The sequence below is a fragment of the Electrona antarctica genome (genome assembly GCF_951216825.1).
Source record: "Electrona antarctica genome assembly, chromosome: 22".
Taxonomy (NCBI): Eukaryota; Metazoa; Chordata; class Actinopteri; order Myctophiformes; family Myctophidae; genus Electrona; species Electrona antarctica.
The window spans coordinates 16466457-16487167 of NC_136805.1; the positions used below are offsets into that span (position 1 = coordinate 16466457).

The 20711-nt window shown below is 44.3% G+C and overlaps 1 protein-coding gene across 11 annotated transcripts in view; it reads right to left on the reverse strand.

The window, feature by feature from the left end:
- Positions 1 to 20711, reverse strand: part of LOC306915667 (calcium/calmodulin-dependent protein kinase type II subunit gamma) — an 86838-nt gene that overhangs the window by 25961 nt on the left and 40166 nt on the right. For 7 of the 11 annotated variants that reach the window (XM_079493158.1, XM_079493154.1, XM_079493161.1 and 4 more), the window contains exons 7-14: positions 17629 to 17731; positions 15799 to 15882; positions 14427 to 14521; positions 10229 to 10351; positions 9981 to 10064; positions 7659 to 7701; positions 5125 to 5184; positions 168 to 208 (exon numbers count right to left, since the gene is read on the reverse strand). In XM_079493158.1, coding sequence (XP_079349284.1) covers positions 168 to 208; positions 5125 to 5184; positions 7659 to 7701; positions 9981 to 10064; positions 10229 to 10351; positions 14427 to 14521; positions 15799 to 15882; positions 17629 to 17731 — 633 coding nt within the window. The remainder of the gene's footprint in view (positions 1 to 167; positions 209 to 5124; positions 5185 to 7658; positions 7702 to 9980; positions 10065 to 10228; positions 10352 to 14426; positions 14522 to 15798; positions 15883 to 17628; positions 17732 to 20711) is intronic. The other 4 variants (XM_079493160.1, XM_079493157.1, XM_079493156.1 and 1 more) reach the window with 1 other exon arrangement.

Consider the following 20711-nt stretch of genomic DNA (forward strand, 5'->3'; position numbering starts at 1 on the left):
GATTTCTGTAGTCGTCCAAATAACACAATCACATCCCGGACTACTTTGTAGCGAGGGGATTATTAGCAGGTGTGGTAGATAAAGGAGAAAGAGAGAAGGAGAGGATTTGGGGAGACAGACCGGGACAACGTAGATAAGAGACCATGGGGCTGAGCAGACATCCTTACCTTGGCTGAATCTGATTTCTTGTTGAGTAAACTTTTGCAAGCTGTAAGAGAGAGAAAGAGAGAGAGAGAGAGAAAAAGAGAGCGCGAGATAGAGGAAGAGAAAGAAGAGGGGTTTAGTGTCCTCTCATCTCAGCATCAACTTTCCTCCACTCAGTTCCATGCATCTTCATCTCAACTCACCACCAGCCAGAGTATGGAGGAAGTTGCCATCGGAGCATCGGAAGGGTAGGCTTCAGAATGGATTAGTTTAGCAGGACGATACCCAGAGTGCATTGTACGATGACTGGAACCCGAGCGGAGCACAATCTCTGTAAACTAACCTCTGTACGCAGATGACACTTAACCTAACCTCACCAAACCACACCCATGTGTAAACGTAGCCTTAACTGTAACCAAGATTAATTATTTAAACCACAACAAAACCAGAAAATGTGGTCCAGGGGTAAAGTACCCGTCCACCACTGCAGAGTCTAGGGGTGCGAATACACCGCAACGTATCCGGCCTGGCCTTGCGTCTATGCAAACACCATTGGCCATGTTTGGGAGAGGAAGTCTGGTGGGAACCAGGCGATTGTTTGTCGCCGCTACAGGCTGGGCCAGCGGGGGTGTTGAACAGATGAGTAGGTGAGAAGAATGGCACACAAGAGCAGTGGCAACACAGAAATGTGTGTGGGTAGGCTTCAGTGGCATAACGAATACAATTGGGAGAATAAATGGACAAAACTAATTGACTACTAAATGAAACAAACACATGTTTCATGCCTCCATGCCTCAACATAATTGCCTGTCTCTAAACTCCACCATCTCTTTCTGGTTGCGCATCATTGGTCATGGGTATTGTCCTGCAAACCAATCTATTTTAAGTGCTACCATTTCATTAGCGTAAAATATTAGGTTATGGGGAATTGCAGGATAATTTTTCTTTGGCCCATGGCAAATTGAATATATTTGATTGAAAACGATTGTTGGACAACACAGGTCATGGTGTGTTAGAATGGTGCATCTTCAGAAGTGCTCCAAAAATGACAATTTAAGTGCTACAGTACGTCGTGATAATTTCTCAGGTAAGAGGGGGGGGGGTTAATCTAATGATGGACCTGACCACATTACTCAAGTCCAAGAGTCTTGTAGGCAGAAATTTGTCTCCTCCAAAATTTTAAAAACAAAGCAACAGCAGAAATAGCCGATCTACCAGCTCACAACATGGCGCGATAGATCTGCCATTTTCACAGATTCTCTTTTTAAAATATGGTTCATTCAAACTGCCCAGGTAACAGCCTACGTTTAATGCACCAATCCGGGGCGTTTTCCTGTTGGGCCGCGCAGGTTGCTAGCTACACTCTGCGGAATGCATCACCACACCATCATAACGCATTCATGGCCATCTGGGGGATACAGAAAACCTGAGAGCAAAGTAAACTTTGGTTCTCTCTCCATCCATTTCCTGTCTGTCTGGCAGACCCCTGGCAGGTCTGAACCAGAGTGATGGTCAGTCCTAAACAGCCGCCAAGACTCTTTATGTGGACGAGTCAGGTTAATGTAAATCAATGCTTTCCTTTAAAGGTTCCAGTCATCACTGCCGTCTGGCTGTTGCTACCCATTTCTCACACACAGCAGACAGCACACACATTTGTTTTTAATATATATATATCATATATATTATATAATTTCACTAATTTCACTAAAAAAAGAATCGCATGTTTCTTACCTTACGATAACAAGTGGGAGAAGGAAATGGGGAAGAAAAAAAGTGAATATAGAAATCGAGGGCTCAGAATTACAATACATGAGAAGGTCAAGAGGGGCACAGCGTATTTAAGATCTGTCTGTGGAATTATCATGCTCCAGGATCTTAGCGTACGTGTAGATTTTATTTTATTATTCTATTTTGGCTTGGCCATGCAGCATTCAAAAAGGAAAAACTACAAAAAAAAAGAAAGAAAAAATAAAAAAAACTACAGGCCCCAGGATGCATAGCTTTCATCCCACAATACAGGAGGAGAAGAGGGCCGATTGGCCTGTGCCCTTTTAAATAATCAGGACTAATCCCCCACGAGAGCAGCTGAAAGGCAGGATGCAAGTACCGGACAGCATGGGGGGGCCGTGTTCCAATAATAATCTCACAATGCTGCCTTTTCCCCCATGCACTCCGCAGGGAGCATGATCACTGATCTGACAACGGCTGGATGGGTGTAAAACCAGCTGATCTACAAGTGGAGTGGGATGAGTTACTCCGTCCACGTGTCAGATAAGTGATTATTACCGGTGGAACGAACAAAGCATTAGGGCCTGATTTATACTTGGTTGAGTGCCGCCTTTGTGCAACACATCAGGAGCTTGTAGATCGGCATTTGTTCTGTGTGCGACCCGGGCGCACGACCAAGTACAAATCAGGCTCCAGGAAAATAATCTAAAGGCACGCCTCAGAAGTATATACTGTACAAGTACTATAACGGGACATCCACATGCGAGAGGCAGCAAGGCAAAAACAAACATTATCCTCATTTAAGCCTAATAAAACAAATACTTCCACGTTTCCGTCATACTGTCTTAGGACATTGATTGGGTAAAGAGGGGGAGGTTCATAAGCAAACCGCAAAGCCTCGCCTCAGCCATTCTGAGGAGGGAGTAAAGCTGGCAGTTGAGAGCAACGGAGAACAGTATTGGCGGTGGTCGAGTGTCACCCATCGGATGAATGAGCCAATCAATCAGAGCTGAGACCAACGTGGAAGTCGTGGGAAGGGTTTGGTCTGAGCTTCCGTCACGTTGGAGCGATGATGTCATATACGTCACTGGGTGGCACTTACGAGCAGGGCGATCAGTCCGGTGTCTGCCTGACTCTTACAATCACGCCACCACTTTCATTCCGGAATCGCAGGACACTCCCATCATGCATTGCATTCATTAACATTGCTTCAACCATTCTCTAACCCAGGGGTTCTCAACCTTTTTGGCCGGGGACCCCCAAAAATGCTTTGGCAACGTCTCGGGACCCTCGTCCCGCCCCCTCCCGACCCCCAATATAAATTGACTGCTACAATAACCTTAATAATAGAGACAATACACCATAAATAAATACTGAAACCACCATCATTAGGGAAGGTGTATGCATGTACTATGTGTATTATATGTAAACTCTTCATTTCCACTTTACAGCCATTCAGTTGCAAAAAAAAAAAAATCTTTTTTTTTTCTTTTTTTTAATAATTTGGGGACCCCCCAAAATAATTTGCCGACCCCTCGAGGGGTCGCGACCCACGGGTTGAGAACCCCTGCTCTAACCAGTGGCATGTTTTCCTCTCGACATGTCTTCTTCTCACAATGTTTCAGTTTCATTCAGTGTCTCTAGATTAATCCTAGGATCAGCTGCAGAGCAGAAGGGCTTCTCTAGTCTTTAAGAAAGGAAACGGTGACAGAGAATCCGGTCTGCTCTACACCTTGTGCTTCCTGTGGAAGAAAAAGCCCAGGAGCCACCATTGGCATCGCCGACCTTCACCAACCCCCCCACCCCCCGCCCCTCTCGCCCCGCCACGCCAGACCCCTCCCGGCGAGACGAGAGCAGCAGAGCCCCGTTTAGATACTTTGATAGAAGAATCCAGCCTTCACTCCTCAATGAAGTCATGTGAGGAGGCGCTTGATTTTGTTATTCTTTTCAAAGTGCTAAACCTATGAGGAGGAAAAGAGGGCAACAGGACGGGGAAAGGGGTGGGGGGCAGGGCTCGCTGGGGATTTGTCAGGAAAGGCCGCCGCACATACACTGATGGATTCAACGGTGTACATGTATACTGCGTGGGCAGACCGAGACAAACCCCCGAAACAGCCCCTGCCCTCCCGCCCACCTCACAATCCAACTCCCTCCTCCACCGCACGTCTCGACCTCTAAACAGTCGACTCGCCCCACTCCCCTAAACCTCCCCTCCCGCCCCTCTGAAGGTCAGACGATGGCAGCACGCCAACCCAGCTCCTGCCGGCCCCAGCAGTGTCAGTCGCCCCCCAGATACACGCCCATCTCCCCATCCCCCCCATCCCAACCCCTTGATAAGCCCTGGACATTGGGAGTAAAGGGGGGAGGGGAGGGAGGGGGGGTTGGAGGTTGGTACGGGGGGGGGATAGTGGGATGAAAGTGGAGGGGAGTGGGTGGGTCAGGAAGTTGGCTAATGTTCCCTTAATGGCAAAGATAAATATCTTGTCATTTGGGACTAGGGTGGAGGAAGAGGATATGAGTTGATGACTTGGTTGGTGTGAAGTACAGAAATAAGAGTGGTGAACGAACGCGATCGATGTGCGTTAAGGAGAGGCTTGTGTGTAAAATGGTAAATGGACTGCATTCATATAGCGCTTGTATTTATAGTGTTTTATTGATATAGTGCTTTATTGATATAGTGCTTTTTGTGTTAAAAGTGTATGACGATGTCCGAGTTGTGCTTGTTGTGCCAAGTAGGGCAGTGTTGTCATATACAAATCTACAAGCCCATCTTAAATCTACCACGCATATCTACAAGATATCATCGCGCCACGACGCGCCGTGGTCTTGTGGATCTGCTATTTTCGGTGCGTGACAACTACTGTAAATACGAGCTTAGCTGAGTGCACGGTGAGTAACATTTGGTGCAAAATGGGGATGACCCGTGTCTGTCTGGCTCTGTGTGTGTGTGTGTGTGCGCGCGCGAGTGTTTGTGTGTGTTAAGTAAGAGCGCATGTTATTAGAGGTTGAGGGCAGGCTTGCAGAGGCAGCATGCAGGGTAAACTATGAGGTTGAAGGAAAGGGGAATGAATGAGCCCATTAAGATGAGATAACAGTTCGTTTTTTTTGTGCTGTTCGTTTCTTTTATCTCATCTTAATCTCGATGATTGTTGTGAGTGGAGTCGACCCCCCCCCAAAAAAAAAATATATATATAGCCAGGAAGTAGGCGTGTGTGTAGAGAGGAAGTGGATGGGCGTGTCTCTGGGACGTACCTTCCTGAGCCAGCGAGGCAGTGGAGGAGGCAACAGCAGAGTTGGTATGCTGCCGGCCCACTATTGGGACAGAAACGCTACAAGTTGTGAGGAGCTATTATGCAAGGTATTATTAGGACGGCCTACACAGTGCGTGTAAATAAATAAATAAATATATATATATCTCACACCAACTAAAATGTTACTGTTCAACCATGCCTCTAGAAACCAGCTGTTTCCAACCCTGCTCCTCAAAGGGATAGTTCATCCCCAAAATGACCTTTTCTATCAATTACTAATACTCACCACATGATGCCTTGAATTCATGGGGCTTTTTTTAAGTTTGTTGTCGCATAATCATTCCCGAGTCTCCGGTAGTAGACTCAAAGGCCCCATTTACACTGGCAGACAAATCTAGCCTGAATCAGATCTGTGCCACATCAAGATTGAAATCCGGTTTAAATGGTCACATGACTCATTTAGACAAATCAGATTCCAATCTGGATGTGGCTCAGATCTGATTCAGGCTGGATTTGGCTGCCAGTGTAAATGGGGCCAAAGAGTCTCAAGTGAAACTCCGCCGGTCATCAGATTATTGGCTTAAAGATGCGACAAAAACGTAAATCTCCATGAATTCCAGGCTTCGTGGGGTGTGTATTTTTGTGTAATTGATAGAAAATAAGTCAGTTATTGGGTGAACACCCTTTAACACCACCGTTGTTGCATTTTCTATCTAAACAGGTGGTTACAAAAGGGTGTTAAGCGATATTTTTTGTAAACAAATAAGTGCTAAATAGCTGTGATGTTCCCATAGCAACCATGGCTAGAGACTATGGAATGTTTGGTCAGTAACAGTGTCTCCCTGTCTCTCTCTAGGTTTTTAATAAACAGGAAATACAATTTCCAGGCCAGGATACAAATTTAATCCAATCAGCAGAGAAAGCTCATACAGGATAAACAAGTGGGATTTTAGGTGATGAAACCAAAAATACAAAAACTCAAAATTGGAAACTGGAACAATAATAAAACTCAAGCTGATGAAATCATCTTTCTCTCTCCTGATGGGATAAAAATTGGTATCCCGACCAGAAAATATATTGTTCTGTTTGCCAAAGAGCTGGATACACCTTACAATGAATCCAACACAACTCTACACAACGACAGTGCTGTCAAACAAGTCCATGTCATGAAGCTATCCATCTATGAAATCTGGATGGAAAAGGTTTTAATCTAACACAATTTTATACAATATGTAGAGAGGTGTGACCCTGCTTCATCACTCCCTCAACTAAGGGGTCCTTGACTTGAAAAACATTGAAGATGCCTGCTCGATAGCAATAATTACCATTAGAGCACAGAGCTTTTAACTATTGCAACTGGTCTTGTTTAGAAAAAACATTGCTACCGACACCGACTTGCTTTCACCTGGTAGGACAGAAACAGAAAGGTTACTTTAGTAACCATGGTTATTTAAGTAAGTGAGCGAAATATTTCCGAGCTGCCCGCTCGGTTTTGCAAAGGAAAACCTCCCATAAGTGAAATATTTCGCGAATGGGAGGTTTTCCTTTGCAAACCCGAGCGGGCAGCTCTGTTTTGCAAAGGAAAACCGCCCATAAGCGAATATTTGGCAAATGCTCACTTAAAATAACCCAGTAGCACCAGTGAGTGTTCTTGGGGAGCAGTGTTGGGACGCCACGGTCCCGGTCAGCTATAACTGTATTAAAACAGCACATGCAGGCTACAGCCCAGCTGTATTACAACAGATCCAACACAGAGGCTGGGATGAGGCGTGATAGAAATGGGCTAAAGCGAACAAAAAACTAACAAAACCAATACTATATATCAAGTCCGGCGCCTGACGGTTCACTATTATATAGGCCCAGCATGGCTGAAATCATTAGCAGTAGAATAATATGCCGGTGCCTTTCAGGCTGAAGACAGCTAGGGCTTCAAGCAGATACAACCTCTCAGTGGATATAAAACACAATCATAATGTTCCACCTTTTTTGTCTCTCTTTTTTTTAAGCACCACACTTGACCCCAAACATAAAACGCTCAATAAAATGAAGCACACCCCTCTCTCTCACACACATACACTCCATGTTCGATTGCAGAGGAGCACACACACGCACAAACACACACCAGCAACAACAGTCAGGACACACACACACACAAACACACACACACAGGGGAGAGAAAGATTAGCATGAGAAGGTTGTGTTATCAACAAGCCCACATCGAGTCTACATGGACAGACATACTGTAGATATGTTTGGGCTGCTTACAATTAAATCATGCTGTAACAACATTGTATCACTATAAAACATAACTCTTTAACACAATTCAGAAATTAGCACAATGAACCTTATTGTAAAGCCCAACGATTCAGCAAAGACTGTACGTTCACAAACGCATATATACACTGGATGGTCGGGTTAGTGTGGTTGTGTGTGTGTGTGTGTGTGAGAGAAGTGGGGGGGGGGGGTCCACCCGTCTCCCTTCCTCCTCTCTTCCAGAAGAGTAAGAGGAGGGTGGGGGTGAAGGACGGCACCTACCCGAGAAGTTTCTGGACACCAGCATGGTGGTCAGAATGGCTCCCTGCAGGAGGAAACAGAGGAGCACAGACGTGACTGAGGGGCCCCATGACAGCGGTGGGAAAAGTACTCGCCTGTTTTACTTTAGTACAAGTATAAAAACTGCAGTGCAGAGATACTCTGTTACCAGTAAGGGTTCAAAAGGAGATAAAAAAAATGTACTTGAGTAAAAGTACAAAATAATTGGCATCAAAATGTACTTAAAGTACCAAAAGTACCAAAAGTACCCATTTCACAAGTTTTCAAATGTGTAAAATGTATTAAAATCTTTTGAAAATAGCAGATCTGTGAGCTTGTAGATTGCCTATTTTCAAATGGCCCAAATGTATAGAGCTGAAGGGGTTAATGTATGTTTTGTAATAATAATTACAAGTCAAAAGTCGCCTCGGTCACATAACTCACGAATAGATTGAACAAATATTTATTACAGGATGAGAATACAAGTGTGCATATAACCAGGGGTGCACACAAGCGGTACGCCAGTGCGCATGAGTCGTCAAAATTAATTCTGCGCTGTCAATCAAGCACTTCTGCGTACCTGGGGGCTGGGGCCGCCCAGAATGATTATTATGGCCAGAATACTAGTACATTCTGTAGCGAGAGCATTTCCCACCGACTGCCACTCAAAGTGGCTACTGGCCAATCACAGCACGTCTTGCACTAGTGCACTGGCCATTGTGGCCAATGACAGCAGGTCCTTACTCAAACGAGGGAGGATTCCATGCTGCTCTGCTCGCTGCTGGGAGGAGAAGGACGACAGGAGTTTACTACGGAGAAAACCTGACACAAATGTTTCGGCTTCTCCGTTTCAGATAGCAAACTACTGTAGTCCCCGGTGTAAAATGGCATGCTTTGCACTCTTCCCATTCGCCGCTGTGCTTGTGTTTGTTTTCCGGGTGCTGGAGCAGCATGGTTGCTCGTGTGCGATGCCGTCTCTCACAGCCTAGACCCTGGCCATCTACTTTTTACGGGTACAGGTTTTAGTTTCGACGTAGTGGAATGGGAAGAGTTTAAAGCATTGCGGACTGGCACTGCTCCTGCACAACATGAAGCTTATCAACACCGTGTCCCGACATACTGTCCCTTATTATAGTAAAGTCGGGTAGTGTACACTGTTTATTTTTGCACTGAGGATCCATGTGTGTCTGACTGTCTGACTGTACGTCACCTCGGCTAAAAACGAAAGGGAAGCCTGACGTATGCTTCGCCGTACGATGTGTCGCATGTAAAAAAAAATGCTGATCTGCAAGTAGATCGGTTATTTAAATAAAAAATAAAAAATGTATCTAAATATTAGTATTAAGTATTAAATTGTTTTTATTAGAATATGCATTCCATAGGGCTGGACCACACATGGACCTAGACTAGAGGCAATTTGCAACTCTAGATTTTTTTTTACAATGGGATGAATCTAGAGTTGCAATACGGAGGGTATTGCAACTCTAGATTCATCCAATTATTAAAAAAATCTATTGACTCCCCACTCATCCAATAAATATCGTTTTGCTATAAGTTATTCATGCATCCCTCTTTTATCCATCCGGCGAGACGGGTCGCCGCATTTTAGGAGGACCAAGTAACTCCTCCAGGTACTCCTCTGAGTACTAGACCAAAAAAAGTTGTGTGCACCCCTGCATATAACATTTTATCTTGCCATTCAGCTCTGATACATTTTGAGATAAATATACAATAACAACCCCCCCCCCCCCCCCCCATGGGGAACAGAAATAGCAGAGCCCACCGGTGGTGCTGGGGTGGCGGTGGGAGCAAACAGTGCATAACAACACCAGGAATGCATATGCAGAGGAAGGAACGCAGGAAGAATCCAGACTTAGGTGAGCTTAAATACCCCGCCCAAATGTTCAGCTGATTGCCACGTCAGCGAATGACATGTGGGTCTTGCATAAACACTGACTGAGCCCCTCGAGTATATCTGACTGAACTAACTCTGCAAGCTACGTATCATTAAATGTAGTGTAGTAACAGTACAATATTTGGACCCGAGCTGTAATATTAGTAGAAGTAAAAGTACTGCAAACTGGAAATACTTTACTATGTAAAGTAAAACATACCTCAAAAACATACTTACCGATAAGTACGGTACTTGCATACACATAGTTAGTTACTTTATACCACTGCACACCATGAACAGGAAGAGATGGAGGGACAGGAAAGGCGAAAAGAGTGAACGTGCCAGAGAGACAGAGAAAGAGAGAGACAGAAGGCACAGAGAGATTGGATGAAAAAAGAAAAGTACACTATAGTGGGTTCTAAGATGGTGACCTTGAGTTTTCGGCGAGCGTTGAACTTGCGGAGACACTCGACGGTCTCCTGCCTGTGCATCATGGAGGCCACTGTTGAACGTTGCTGTAGGAAGACAACAAATAAAAGTCATTTTAGACTGTCAGGTGTATTGAGTAGCCACTCTAGTCTAGACAGAGTATTATTGTTACTTTAAAATAGTGACTCGAGTAGAACCAACTGTGTAAGAACTGTGCGTGTGTGTGGTGTAGAATCTTGTCTGTACTTACGCAGACCCAAGGGTGCTTGAGTGCCTGGTCGGCAGTGATTCTCTTGGCCGGGTTGATGGTCAACATCTGGTTGATCAGGTTCTTAGCCTCTGGGGTCACCGTGTCCCACTCGGGAGACGGGAACTGAGGGAGAGAGAGAGGGACGGAGGGAGGGAGACAGAGGGAGAGAGAGAGGGAGGCAGGCAGACAGGGAGGTAGGTAGGGAGGGAGGGAGGGTGGTAGGGAGGTGTGTGTCAGGGGTAAAATAAGTGTGTGAACTGGAGAAAAATATTTGTTTCACAAATTATCAGTGGTGGACAAAGTATATACTCAAGTATATATTCAAGCATTCAAAAGTACAAAGTACGTTTTCTTGCACATAAGTGCGCATTCATGGCACTTCAAAATACAAAATTAAGCACTCTTGCGTACTGCCGCCAGTACCAACATTTACTAGCTCTGGTGTTATGTACTGTACTACATATGTCTATCTACGTCCTGTAAGTAGTAGTATTAGAAATAAACCTAATGTTGACTAATCATTACAAGTGGTTCTTATTTTGAAGAGGAAGTGGAAGTCTGTTTAGGTTGTAACCAAGCTGTTATGATGCCGTTAGGAGTGGATTAAACACAAGCCTTAAGCCAAAGTTCATATACCTGGACGAACACGGATAGCGGCGCGGTCTTGATACCGGAAGGTTCCTAGTTCGAATCAGCCGTCCGACACGTTAAAAAAATTACCACCGCTGAAGTGCCCTTGAACAAGGCATTGAACCACTACGATGAAATGTGTTCTATGAGCAGGGCCTGGCTGGAAACAAGTTCTTGAGCTTAGCCCAGATACCCTGGGTAAATATAGATTTCATTTCATTTCATTTCATTACCTGTATTTTTACGAATCATGAAAACCATGTATTTGTGACATACTGTAAACAATGTACACACTTTGGAATGAGGAATGAGGCAGATTTTACTCTGAAAAGCCCCACCATCCATTTCCCCCCAAAACCGGGAGGTATAATGTTCCATTACTACTGTACCTCAATCTAACTCGTCTAATTTCTCTCTAGAAGCGTTAATATTCCAAACGAGATGCTTGGTGAAGTCAGAAAGGAGGCGTTGCATAGCAACGGGAGCTGTCAAAAAACAGCAATTCCGTTTTATATAATAAAAAAGGACCTAAAGATGCGTATACACGTCCAAGACACCCCGCGGTTTGATGAGAGAAGACGTGTGCACACGTTTTTAGCATCCTAGGTGTTAATATCAATGCACTGCTGTATTTCCCCCCAAAAAAGTAGGGCGTCGCAGACTAACTATCCTTGTTAGTTTATTTTCCTAAGTAAGTAATATGCTTAAATTCAACGGGTCCTCTCGTCTCATCTGAGGTCGTTAGTCTGGGCTTAATACTGTATATATTTCTAAGTTTGGGTCGCAAGAGTCCCTCCTTTAGAAATGTAGTAGAGTCAAAAGTACAATATTTCTAATTCAAATGTAGCGTGAAAGTCATCAGCTTGCAAAAAACTAAAACAAAAAACAAATAATACTTTAAAAAAAATACTTAGGTACAGCACTCAAGTAAATGTACTGTACCAAGTTACTGTTACTGTCCAGTGTCCACCTCTGCAAAATATGGATTTGGAGAAAGCAGGGATGTGCATTTGAGCTGATTCCCTGCAATCTGTTCTGAGTACTCAGGTACATGTACTCAAGGTGCTATGCATTAGTTTTTATTGTTTTTTAAGTGTTAAATCTACATTTCGCTACATTTCCATAGTAATCATTGCTATAGTGTTTGTTGTAATGGTGGTCTCCACGTCTCTCACTCTCTCTCGCCATTAAAAAAAACAAACGGAAAATACATTTGCCGGTCAGGATACCAATTTCATCTAATCGCGAGAGAGAACTCAGACAAGATAGAGGATAACAAGAGAAATTGGAAGTGGAGTGACGAAATGAGCTACTGTAACAAAATTGGAACTGGGACAGTATAAAATTGAAGCTGATAAATGGGTTCTCTTGATTGGATGAAATTGGCAACCCACTTGAAAATGAATTTTCCGTTCATTAAAAAGAGCTAGAGAGACAGGGCATAATGTAGAGCTTTATCTTTTTAACAAAAAACAAAACAAAACAAAAACTTTGTTTCAACAAAACAATATCACTTACACCCCCTTTAGTCTCGCGATCTAATCAATGTGCGCTTTAAGTCGTATTGTTTTATTAAAACGCCAACACGTAAGACTTTCCATTTGAAGAATCCAGCACAGAAAACAAACAAACTCTGCAGTGCTGATGCAGTCTCACAGTGGATCTGTAAGGTAATAACATTATGCAAGCTCGCCCGTCGCCTCGTGCCTTCACTGTATGCTTGAATCCCCAAATGAAAAACCATGGCAATGGCATGCTTATGTGATTGATCAAGTTGGCTGATGTAAATATTCCCACTCCTCGTCTTGCGCGAGTGCGACTGTGGCCAGAATCATATAGTCAGTTATTCACATTCATTAGCATTGTATAAACACTTCTTTATTAATATTTGTTCAACCTGGCATCTCTATTTGGGGCATGGCATTATGCAAGTTTCGGTGAAAATGTTCTATTTTGTATGAAAACAGGTCTACAAGTTCACAGCCTGATGTGACACGTTGTGAACTTGTTAGATCAGCTTTTTCTCAAATATCCAAAGTAAAAATGTAACCACTTAAAAGTGGTTAAATACAAAATTACACATTTTTTGAGTATTCACAAGTTAACCATCCCTACTCTTAAAACCGTTTACAGCACTTGATTTTGTTTTGGCAGACCCCCCGTTTAGAAGACGCAGTTAACGCAGTTGTTACAAGTAGCCTATAGGTGCCTGGGCATTCAATTAAATTCCTCAAATGTGTGTCCAAGGCAGAGACACAGAGAGAGAGAGAGAGAGAGAGAGAGAGAGAGAGAGAGAGAGTGTGTTCAGGAAGGAGACCCGATAGAAGAACCATCACTGATAATGTTCTTATCATGTCAATAAAAAAATAGTTCCCATAGGAATACAGGCAGCCCCCCCCCCCCACACACACACACACACACAGGAAACTGCATGTAACCTGATTACCACTGAGACCAAGACAGGAGGTTACCCTTACCCCTGCGCTCGCTTGCTCACTCACTCTCTTTCTCCCTCTCATACACACACACCGAAAGACACACACACACACAAGCCCCTCTGCAATGCGTCAGGGAGGCCCAGATAGGATCAATAGCTTTGGACTGGCTCTCAATTGGACACTATTAAACATTCACAAGCTACCTAGCCTGCACCCTGCACTGCACCCCCCCCCCCCCCCCCGACACACACACACACACACACACACACACACACACACACACACACACACACACACACACACACACACACACACACACACACACACACACACACACACACACACACACACACACACACACACACACACACACACACACACACACACACACACACACACACACACACACACACACACACACAAACTTTTTAACAACTATATACTGTAGCACAACATTATAGAGTTACGTGTTGAAGCAATAACAATGAATCATCCTTCCATAAATGTATAGACTCCACCCATCTGACCACTTAACACGGTATCAGCCTATCAGATGGGTGGGCCGCGTGCATCTTAACACGGTATCAGCCTATCAGATGGGTGGACCGCATGCATCTTAACACGGTATCAGCCTATCAGATGGGTGGGCCGCGTGCATCTTAACACGGTATCAGCCTATCAGATGGGTGGACCGCATGCATCTTAACACGGTATCAGCCTATCAGATGGGTGGGCCACGTGCATCTTAACACGGTATCAGCCTATCAGATGGGTGGGCCGCGTGCATCTTAACACGGTATCAGCCTATCAGATGGGTGGGCCGCGTGTATCTTCAGAGCACGTTTATATTAATGATCAATCGATCAATCGGCTGAATGTGTTCCGGCTTGGCTCAATGGAACCAACATAGTATGATTTAAAGACAAACTTTATATACTTGTTATACCATCATTAAAATCATAGTGTTTAGCCAATTATTCCGTGTCCCTACTAGCAAGATCCTCACGGCCAACCGCTACATTAAGAAATATTAACAAACACAGACATGATCAGTTGTCACATGTGGGTATAGGCAGGCATACAGTATACTGTAATGATGGAGCCACACACACGCGCACACGCACACTTACATCATAGGCTCCAGCTTTGATCTGCTGGTAGAGTTTGTGCTGATCTTCATCCCAGAATGGAGGGTAGCCCACTAACAGGATGTACAGGATCACACCTGGGACAACGAAGAGAAAGCAGTTTTTACAAAACAGGTCTACAAACTGTGATTCAGCCAGGCCTTGGCTTCCTTTTGTTTTTTTTTTACACACCAGTTTTCAAACCACACACACACCTTACTGCTTTGAGCAGTTGAAAGGCACTCGTCCACAGCAAAATCCTGTGTTGAAACACTTGAACTTGGCACGTCTTAAAGGAGAATTCCGGACTAACCATTTTCTTACCTTAATCTAAGGTTATTCAATATATCCAAGAACGAGTGGTACAGGGGGTAGAGCGCACCTGGGCTTCGAGCGTGCGCAGTGGCTCATTTTGTTTTTGTGGTCATCTGTCTTTCATCGTGACTAGATACTTGTCCCAAATGGGCAGCCGTAAAAAGGTGAACCACCGTAACACCCGCCACGCACGCTCGGAGCTGCGGTGCGCTCTTAAGGTAAGAAGATTCTCCTTTAACATTCAGTAGATTTTCTGTGGTGCTCTGATTTTCCTGCCGTTTGTGATGTCACAGCCTGCAAATCCCATATTTGTCAATGGGATTTGCCAGCAGATTTCACTGTTTTGCCTGTTTTCACTGCAGCTCAAAAGGCTTCCAAACAGAGAAAACGCCAGACCACAGAAAATTCACTGAATGTTCAAAGTTTAAGTTTTTTTGGGTGTAATTGAGGTCATAAAACCTAAAGGAAAAACAATAAAAATGAATGCCATGAACCCTGTAACCTGAAACCTTAAATGTAAATGATATGTGGAGAAGTACAATGACACACAACACAATAGTTATACAACTGTAGCTGCTTCAAGGACAGGCTGTACCAAAACAATAGCCGTCAGGCTTAGTGGAGAGTCTGGAGACATCTACGATCTTACAAGCTACCAAATCAATCAATCAATCAATCAATCATACATACAGGTACAACTGAGGCGTGCAAACTGCTTAATAAAGATTTGCTGTAAATGATACCTGGCTGTTTAAATCATAAAATAATTAGAAAATAATTAGAATAAGAAGTTTGTTACTGCTTTTTTTTTTTTTTTTTGAATGTTTTTTTTTTTGCGGCTTTCGCCTTTATTTTATATTTTTTATAGAGGGACAGACAGTAGGCTGACAGGAAATGAGGGAGAGAGATGGGGGAGTGACATGCAGTAAAGGCCGTCCCGGATCGGGAGTCGAACCTGCGGCACACTGCCAGACTTGGGCTACCGGCCAAGGTGCCTGGACCGCTGAGCCACGGCCCAGGCCAGAAGTTTGTTACTACTTGACTTTGTTTTGAGACTCACCACAAGCCCAGATGTCTACTGGTTTGCCGTAGGGGTCCTTTCTCAGGACCTCAGGTGAGAGGTAGCCAGGGGTGCCTGCAAAACCTGCCCGAAAGAAAAACGCAATTCACAATAAATGCTTTTTTGTGTTTTTTTTGCTTTGGTGAGGTTCAAGGGGCTCGCCAACTAAATGGATAGATAAATATCTGTCTTTTTAAGACTTCTCTTTAAATGTTTGTGTTTACCCAAACACTCAAAACTGTCCATTCATTATCAATGGCATTCAATGTATGTGTTTGCACAAACACTCAAAACTGGCCATTCATTGTCAATGGCATTCAATGTTCAAGTTTGCACAAATACTCAAAACTGGCCATTCATTGTCAATGGCATTCAATGTTTGTGTTAGGACAATGTTTGTGTTTACACAAACCCTCAAAGCTGGACATAGGCCCTCAACAAAGGGCATGGTAACGCATAGGCTTCAGAAGTGTGTGAAGCGGTCACTTCCATTATGGGCGCCACGGCGGGCCGTGCAGCATTTGGATGCAAAACTTTCAACGTGGCTGACCAATAGGAAATAATCACATGGGTGACCGCACTTGGCATGCATTTGGTTTGTATTTTATTTTGTAAATTTTTTTTGTTTTGTTTTTGTTTTTGTTTTTCAGTGAGCCAACCAATCCAACGTAAGTCAAATGAACTTCACACCAGAAAGCCAGCTCGGGTCATGCTCGGGTCATTGTACTTTAGCTTGGATCAGAGAGCTGGCAGTGCAATTTTACAGTTCTTTTTAAGTATAAGTCAGTAATTAATCGTCAACTTCAATGTTGTAATCGTCACAGCCCTAAATATGTGTTTGGATTATATGTTTGGGTTAATTGCCCAGCCCTACACTGTTGTACAGGGAGGGAGACAGCAGGCAGGCAGACGCCGTCAGCCTGATCCAAGCTAAAGTACAATGACCGCAACATGACCCGTCTCACCGCCTGGGTGAACGCCACAGCACCCTAGAGGCCCTCACTATTCATTGTTATTGGCTTTTGCCGTTCAAGTCCCTAAATCCAGCGGTTCCCAAAGTGCGGTCCAGGGACCCCCAGGGGTGTCCTTGAGGGAGTTTCAGGGGGTCCCCAGCTAAATGATAGTTCGGAACCAAATGGACCCTTATGGGTCTGTAACTCTGAGAGTATGGACAATTTACTCTCATTTACCATTTACGGGTCCATTTGGCTCCATTTGTACACTCTGAGTTAAATTAACATTGATTTTACAATATAAATTGGGGGTCCCAGAGATAGAAATGCCATTAAATGGGGGTCTTTAGACTAATATGCATGTCAAACTGGGTTTCAGCCGTAAAGCGTGAAGTTTTGTCTATCACGAAGTCTTGCAAGGTCCCGCGATAGTCGAGACTTCACGCTTTACGGCTGGAACACGGCTGATTTTCAAGCGATGGAAATAAGCGAATTAGCACCAAAACCCATTCAGGGCTTATGGTGGGGTAGGGGAAATAGCCAAAAATGCATTTTTGCACAAAATAATACCTGGACCACTTTGGTGCGGACCTAACAACTGCAACAAAAGGTAAGAAAGCCTTCTAGCATGACATTCTCCTTTAATGTTACATTTCTGAAAATCTGTTGCCATTTTATTTTACTTCTTCAGTTTAAACGTAACGCTCTGTAACCTTTCTTTGATAAGTGCTTTACAAATGGAGTTATTATATCACATCCGTTGTTGTGTGTGTGTGTGTGTGTCTGGATGTGGGCCAACAATGTGGCGCTAAATGCCAGATACAATCGTAGATCAGATAATAGCCGCACTAATGTGTGTGTGTGTGTCCTTTTTTACCAAACCAGGCCTGTTGGTCCCCCTGCACCTCGATGGCCAGGCCAAAGTCTGCCAGCTTCACTGCGGCTCCTTTCATCTTGCTGGCCAGTAACAGGTTCTCAGGCTGACACAAATATACAGTAGAGAGAGAGAGAGAGAGAGAGAGAGAGACACACACACACAGACAGACAGACAGACAGACAGACAGACAGACAGACAGACAGACACACAGACACACAGACACACACACACACACACACACACACACACACACACACACACACACACCGTCAGTCACAGAGAGTAGTGGTCACTGGAGTGACGGTCATCGAGTTTCCTGCAGTGACGGCTGCTGCTGAGCTTTGAAAACTGTCACATTTGATGTATTTAATTTGACACACCTCAGAAACTGAATGAAAGTGCACGTGTTTGTGTGTGCGGGCAGCGTATTGGTGTGTGAGAGAGAGAAAGCAACGCCTTATTTATACTCAGTTTCGCGCCAATGTCATACATAGAAAATAGCCGATCTACAAGCTCACAAAGCGTGGCGCCCGCGGTGCTTTGTGAGCTTGTAGATCGGCTATCTTGGGAACGCCCGCGCAATCAAAGTATAACTCAGGCTTAAGAGAGGAACGGGGTGGTTGAGATTCTTGCTACAGCGCCTTATATGGGCATGGGTTCATAACCATGGATACCACTTGGGAGTCATTTAGGCAGCACTGCAGACTGCATGCTAAATGGAAAGTGTACTCTCTTCTGCTGTGTGTGTGTGTGCGTGTGTGCGTGTGTGCGTGCGTGCGTGCGTGCGTGCGTACACTTATATTAACCCATTAAGATCTGAGGCTGATTCTACATCGCCATTTTCAGCTTTAAGGGTTAGGGGTTAAAAATGGCCCCCCGGAAAATATTAAAAATGCCATTCATAAAATCGCTGTCCAAAAAGGTAGAAGTCCTCTCAATGATAGTAACAGAAATGTGCATATGTGCACGCACGTGTGTGTGTGTGTGCGCGCGTGCGTGCGTGTGTGTGTGTGTGTTCTAAATGGCTGTTGTTTGGGCAGTTAGAACATAAAGAGCTGCAGTAAAAGCCCCACTCAGGATAAAAGGCCAACAAATCAGACAGACAGGAGCAGAGGTAATGCGGTTATACTCTGACCCAGAGCGGGGGGGAGGGTGTGTGGGGTGGTGTGTGTGTGTGTGTGTGTGTGTGTGTGCATACACATCCACGCACGCAAACATGCGCGCCGGCCGGGGTCCAAAGCGTCGGTCGCAACTCGCTCGCTTTCCATTTATTCTGCCGTTTCCTCTCAATGTGGAACTACTGTAAAACGATGGTGATCGTGTTTGCTGTGATTGATGTCCAAATCCAATCTAAGGGGTTAACCTCTTAAAAGCCTCCAGACCAGTGGTTCTCAACCAGTGGCCCTTGAGGGGGTTCCGCAGGTGGTCCCCAGCTAAATGACGTAGAGTTGGTAACCAAATGGACCCTTATAGATTTTTTACTCTTGAGTTAAATTATTGTTAAACATCTGCATTACTTAAGTTAATTTACAAGAAGTCTACACAATTAAGAGAATATAGAAGAATTGTTATTTTGATCAACGTTCTCCTGTTATCTCTCCTATGGTATCAACGTCAATACAGCTTGGAGATGTGTTAAATATTCTTTAGTTTTGGGTCTGCAAGGCTAAATGTCATCAAATGGTGGTCCGTGGCTGATATGCAGAATGAATAATGGACCTTGATGACGTGAAAAGGGTTGAAACCCACTGCTCTAGACAAGTGGGTTCTCCAGCTCCACGAGACCACAAACACCCCACCCGTCTGACCACTTAAAGCCTCATTTATACTTAAGTTATGTGCCGGCGTCGTGCTCAGTAAATGGCAGATCTAAAAGCTCACAACGTGTCACGAATGTGACGTGTGGTGAGCTTGTAGATCTGCTATTTACTGCATGCAACACCAGTATAAATGAGACTAAAGTGGTGCTCGGAGCATGTTTGTTTTAATGATCAATCAATAAATTGATCGATTGTGTTCTAGCTTGGACCAATGGAACCCACATAGTATACTGTTCCCATATACTGTATGAGTATCTCAATTAAATCTTTCTTTTAACGATTTTAAAGAAAATAAATACTTAAAATTGTATATATATATATATATATATATATATATATATATATATATATATACACACACACACACACACACACACACACACACACACACACACAGTATATATATATTAATGTTCATATGATTGTAAGTGTTTTGCCTATGATTTGGGGGCTGACTTGCAACATCCTCACGGCCCACAGGTTGAGAACCGCTGCTCTAGCCTTACTTGGACCGGAGTTGGCCCTGAACTTGAATGTCTACGCCAAAAATAGCTGATCTACAAGCAAGCTCATGACGCGACCCTTTTGTCAGTTGTAAATCAGCCATTTCTGGCTAATATTCCCCTGCTGGGGTTCATAATAATCATCCAATTGGGAAAAAACAAAACAATAAATAGATAGGAGGGCGGTTCTTTCCTTGCACTCCTTTCGTGTCGGCCAATCAGCGAGATAGAGGGGACAATCCCCCGCGCCACTCAGGAGGCTGTTGTGATGTCATTTGAGTTGTCATGGCAACCCCCGAGGTTCATCTGCGCTTTTCGCCTCATCTCTTATAATGGACCCTTTCACAATAGTCACAACTGTGTGGTGTGTGTGTGTGTGTGTGTGTGTGTGTGTGTGTGTGTGTGTGTGTGTGTGTGTGTGTGTGTCATCTTTTCCTTGCCATTGGTGAGAGTCAACCTTCACCAACATGTGTTGATGCCTCGCCTGTTCTGAACTTGCCCCCATGAGTGCACAAGCACACACACACACACACGTGCACGGTGCGCACGCACGCTTAAAGCAATGGTCAAGGGCAGCCATGACAGACAGCCAGAAAGAGAGAACACATAAGTCAAGGGTTCTCAAAGCCAGGTCCACCCAGGGGGTCCCCAGCTTAAGTAGTTAGAATAGCATCAAAGTCACTTTAACCACATATAATAGAGGGTATGCGCATGCATAAAGTGAATGGCAGATCGAGTGGCAAATCTAGTGGCAAAGTGA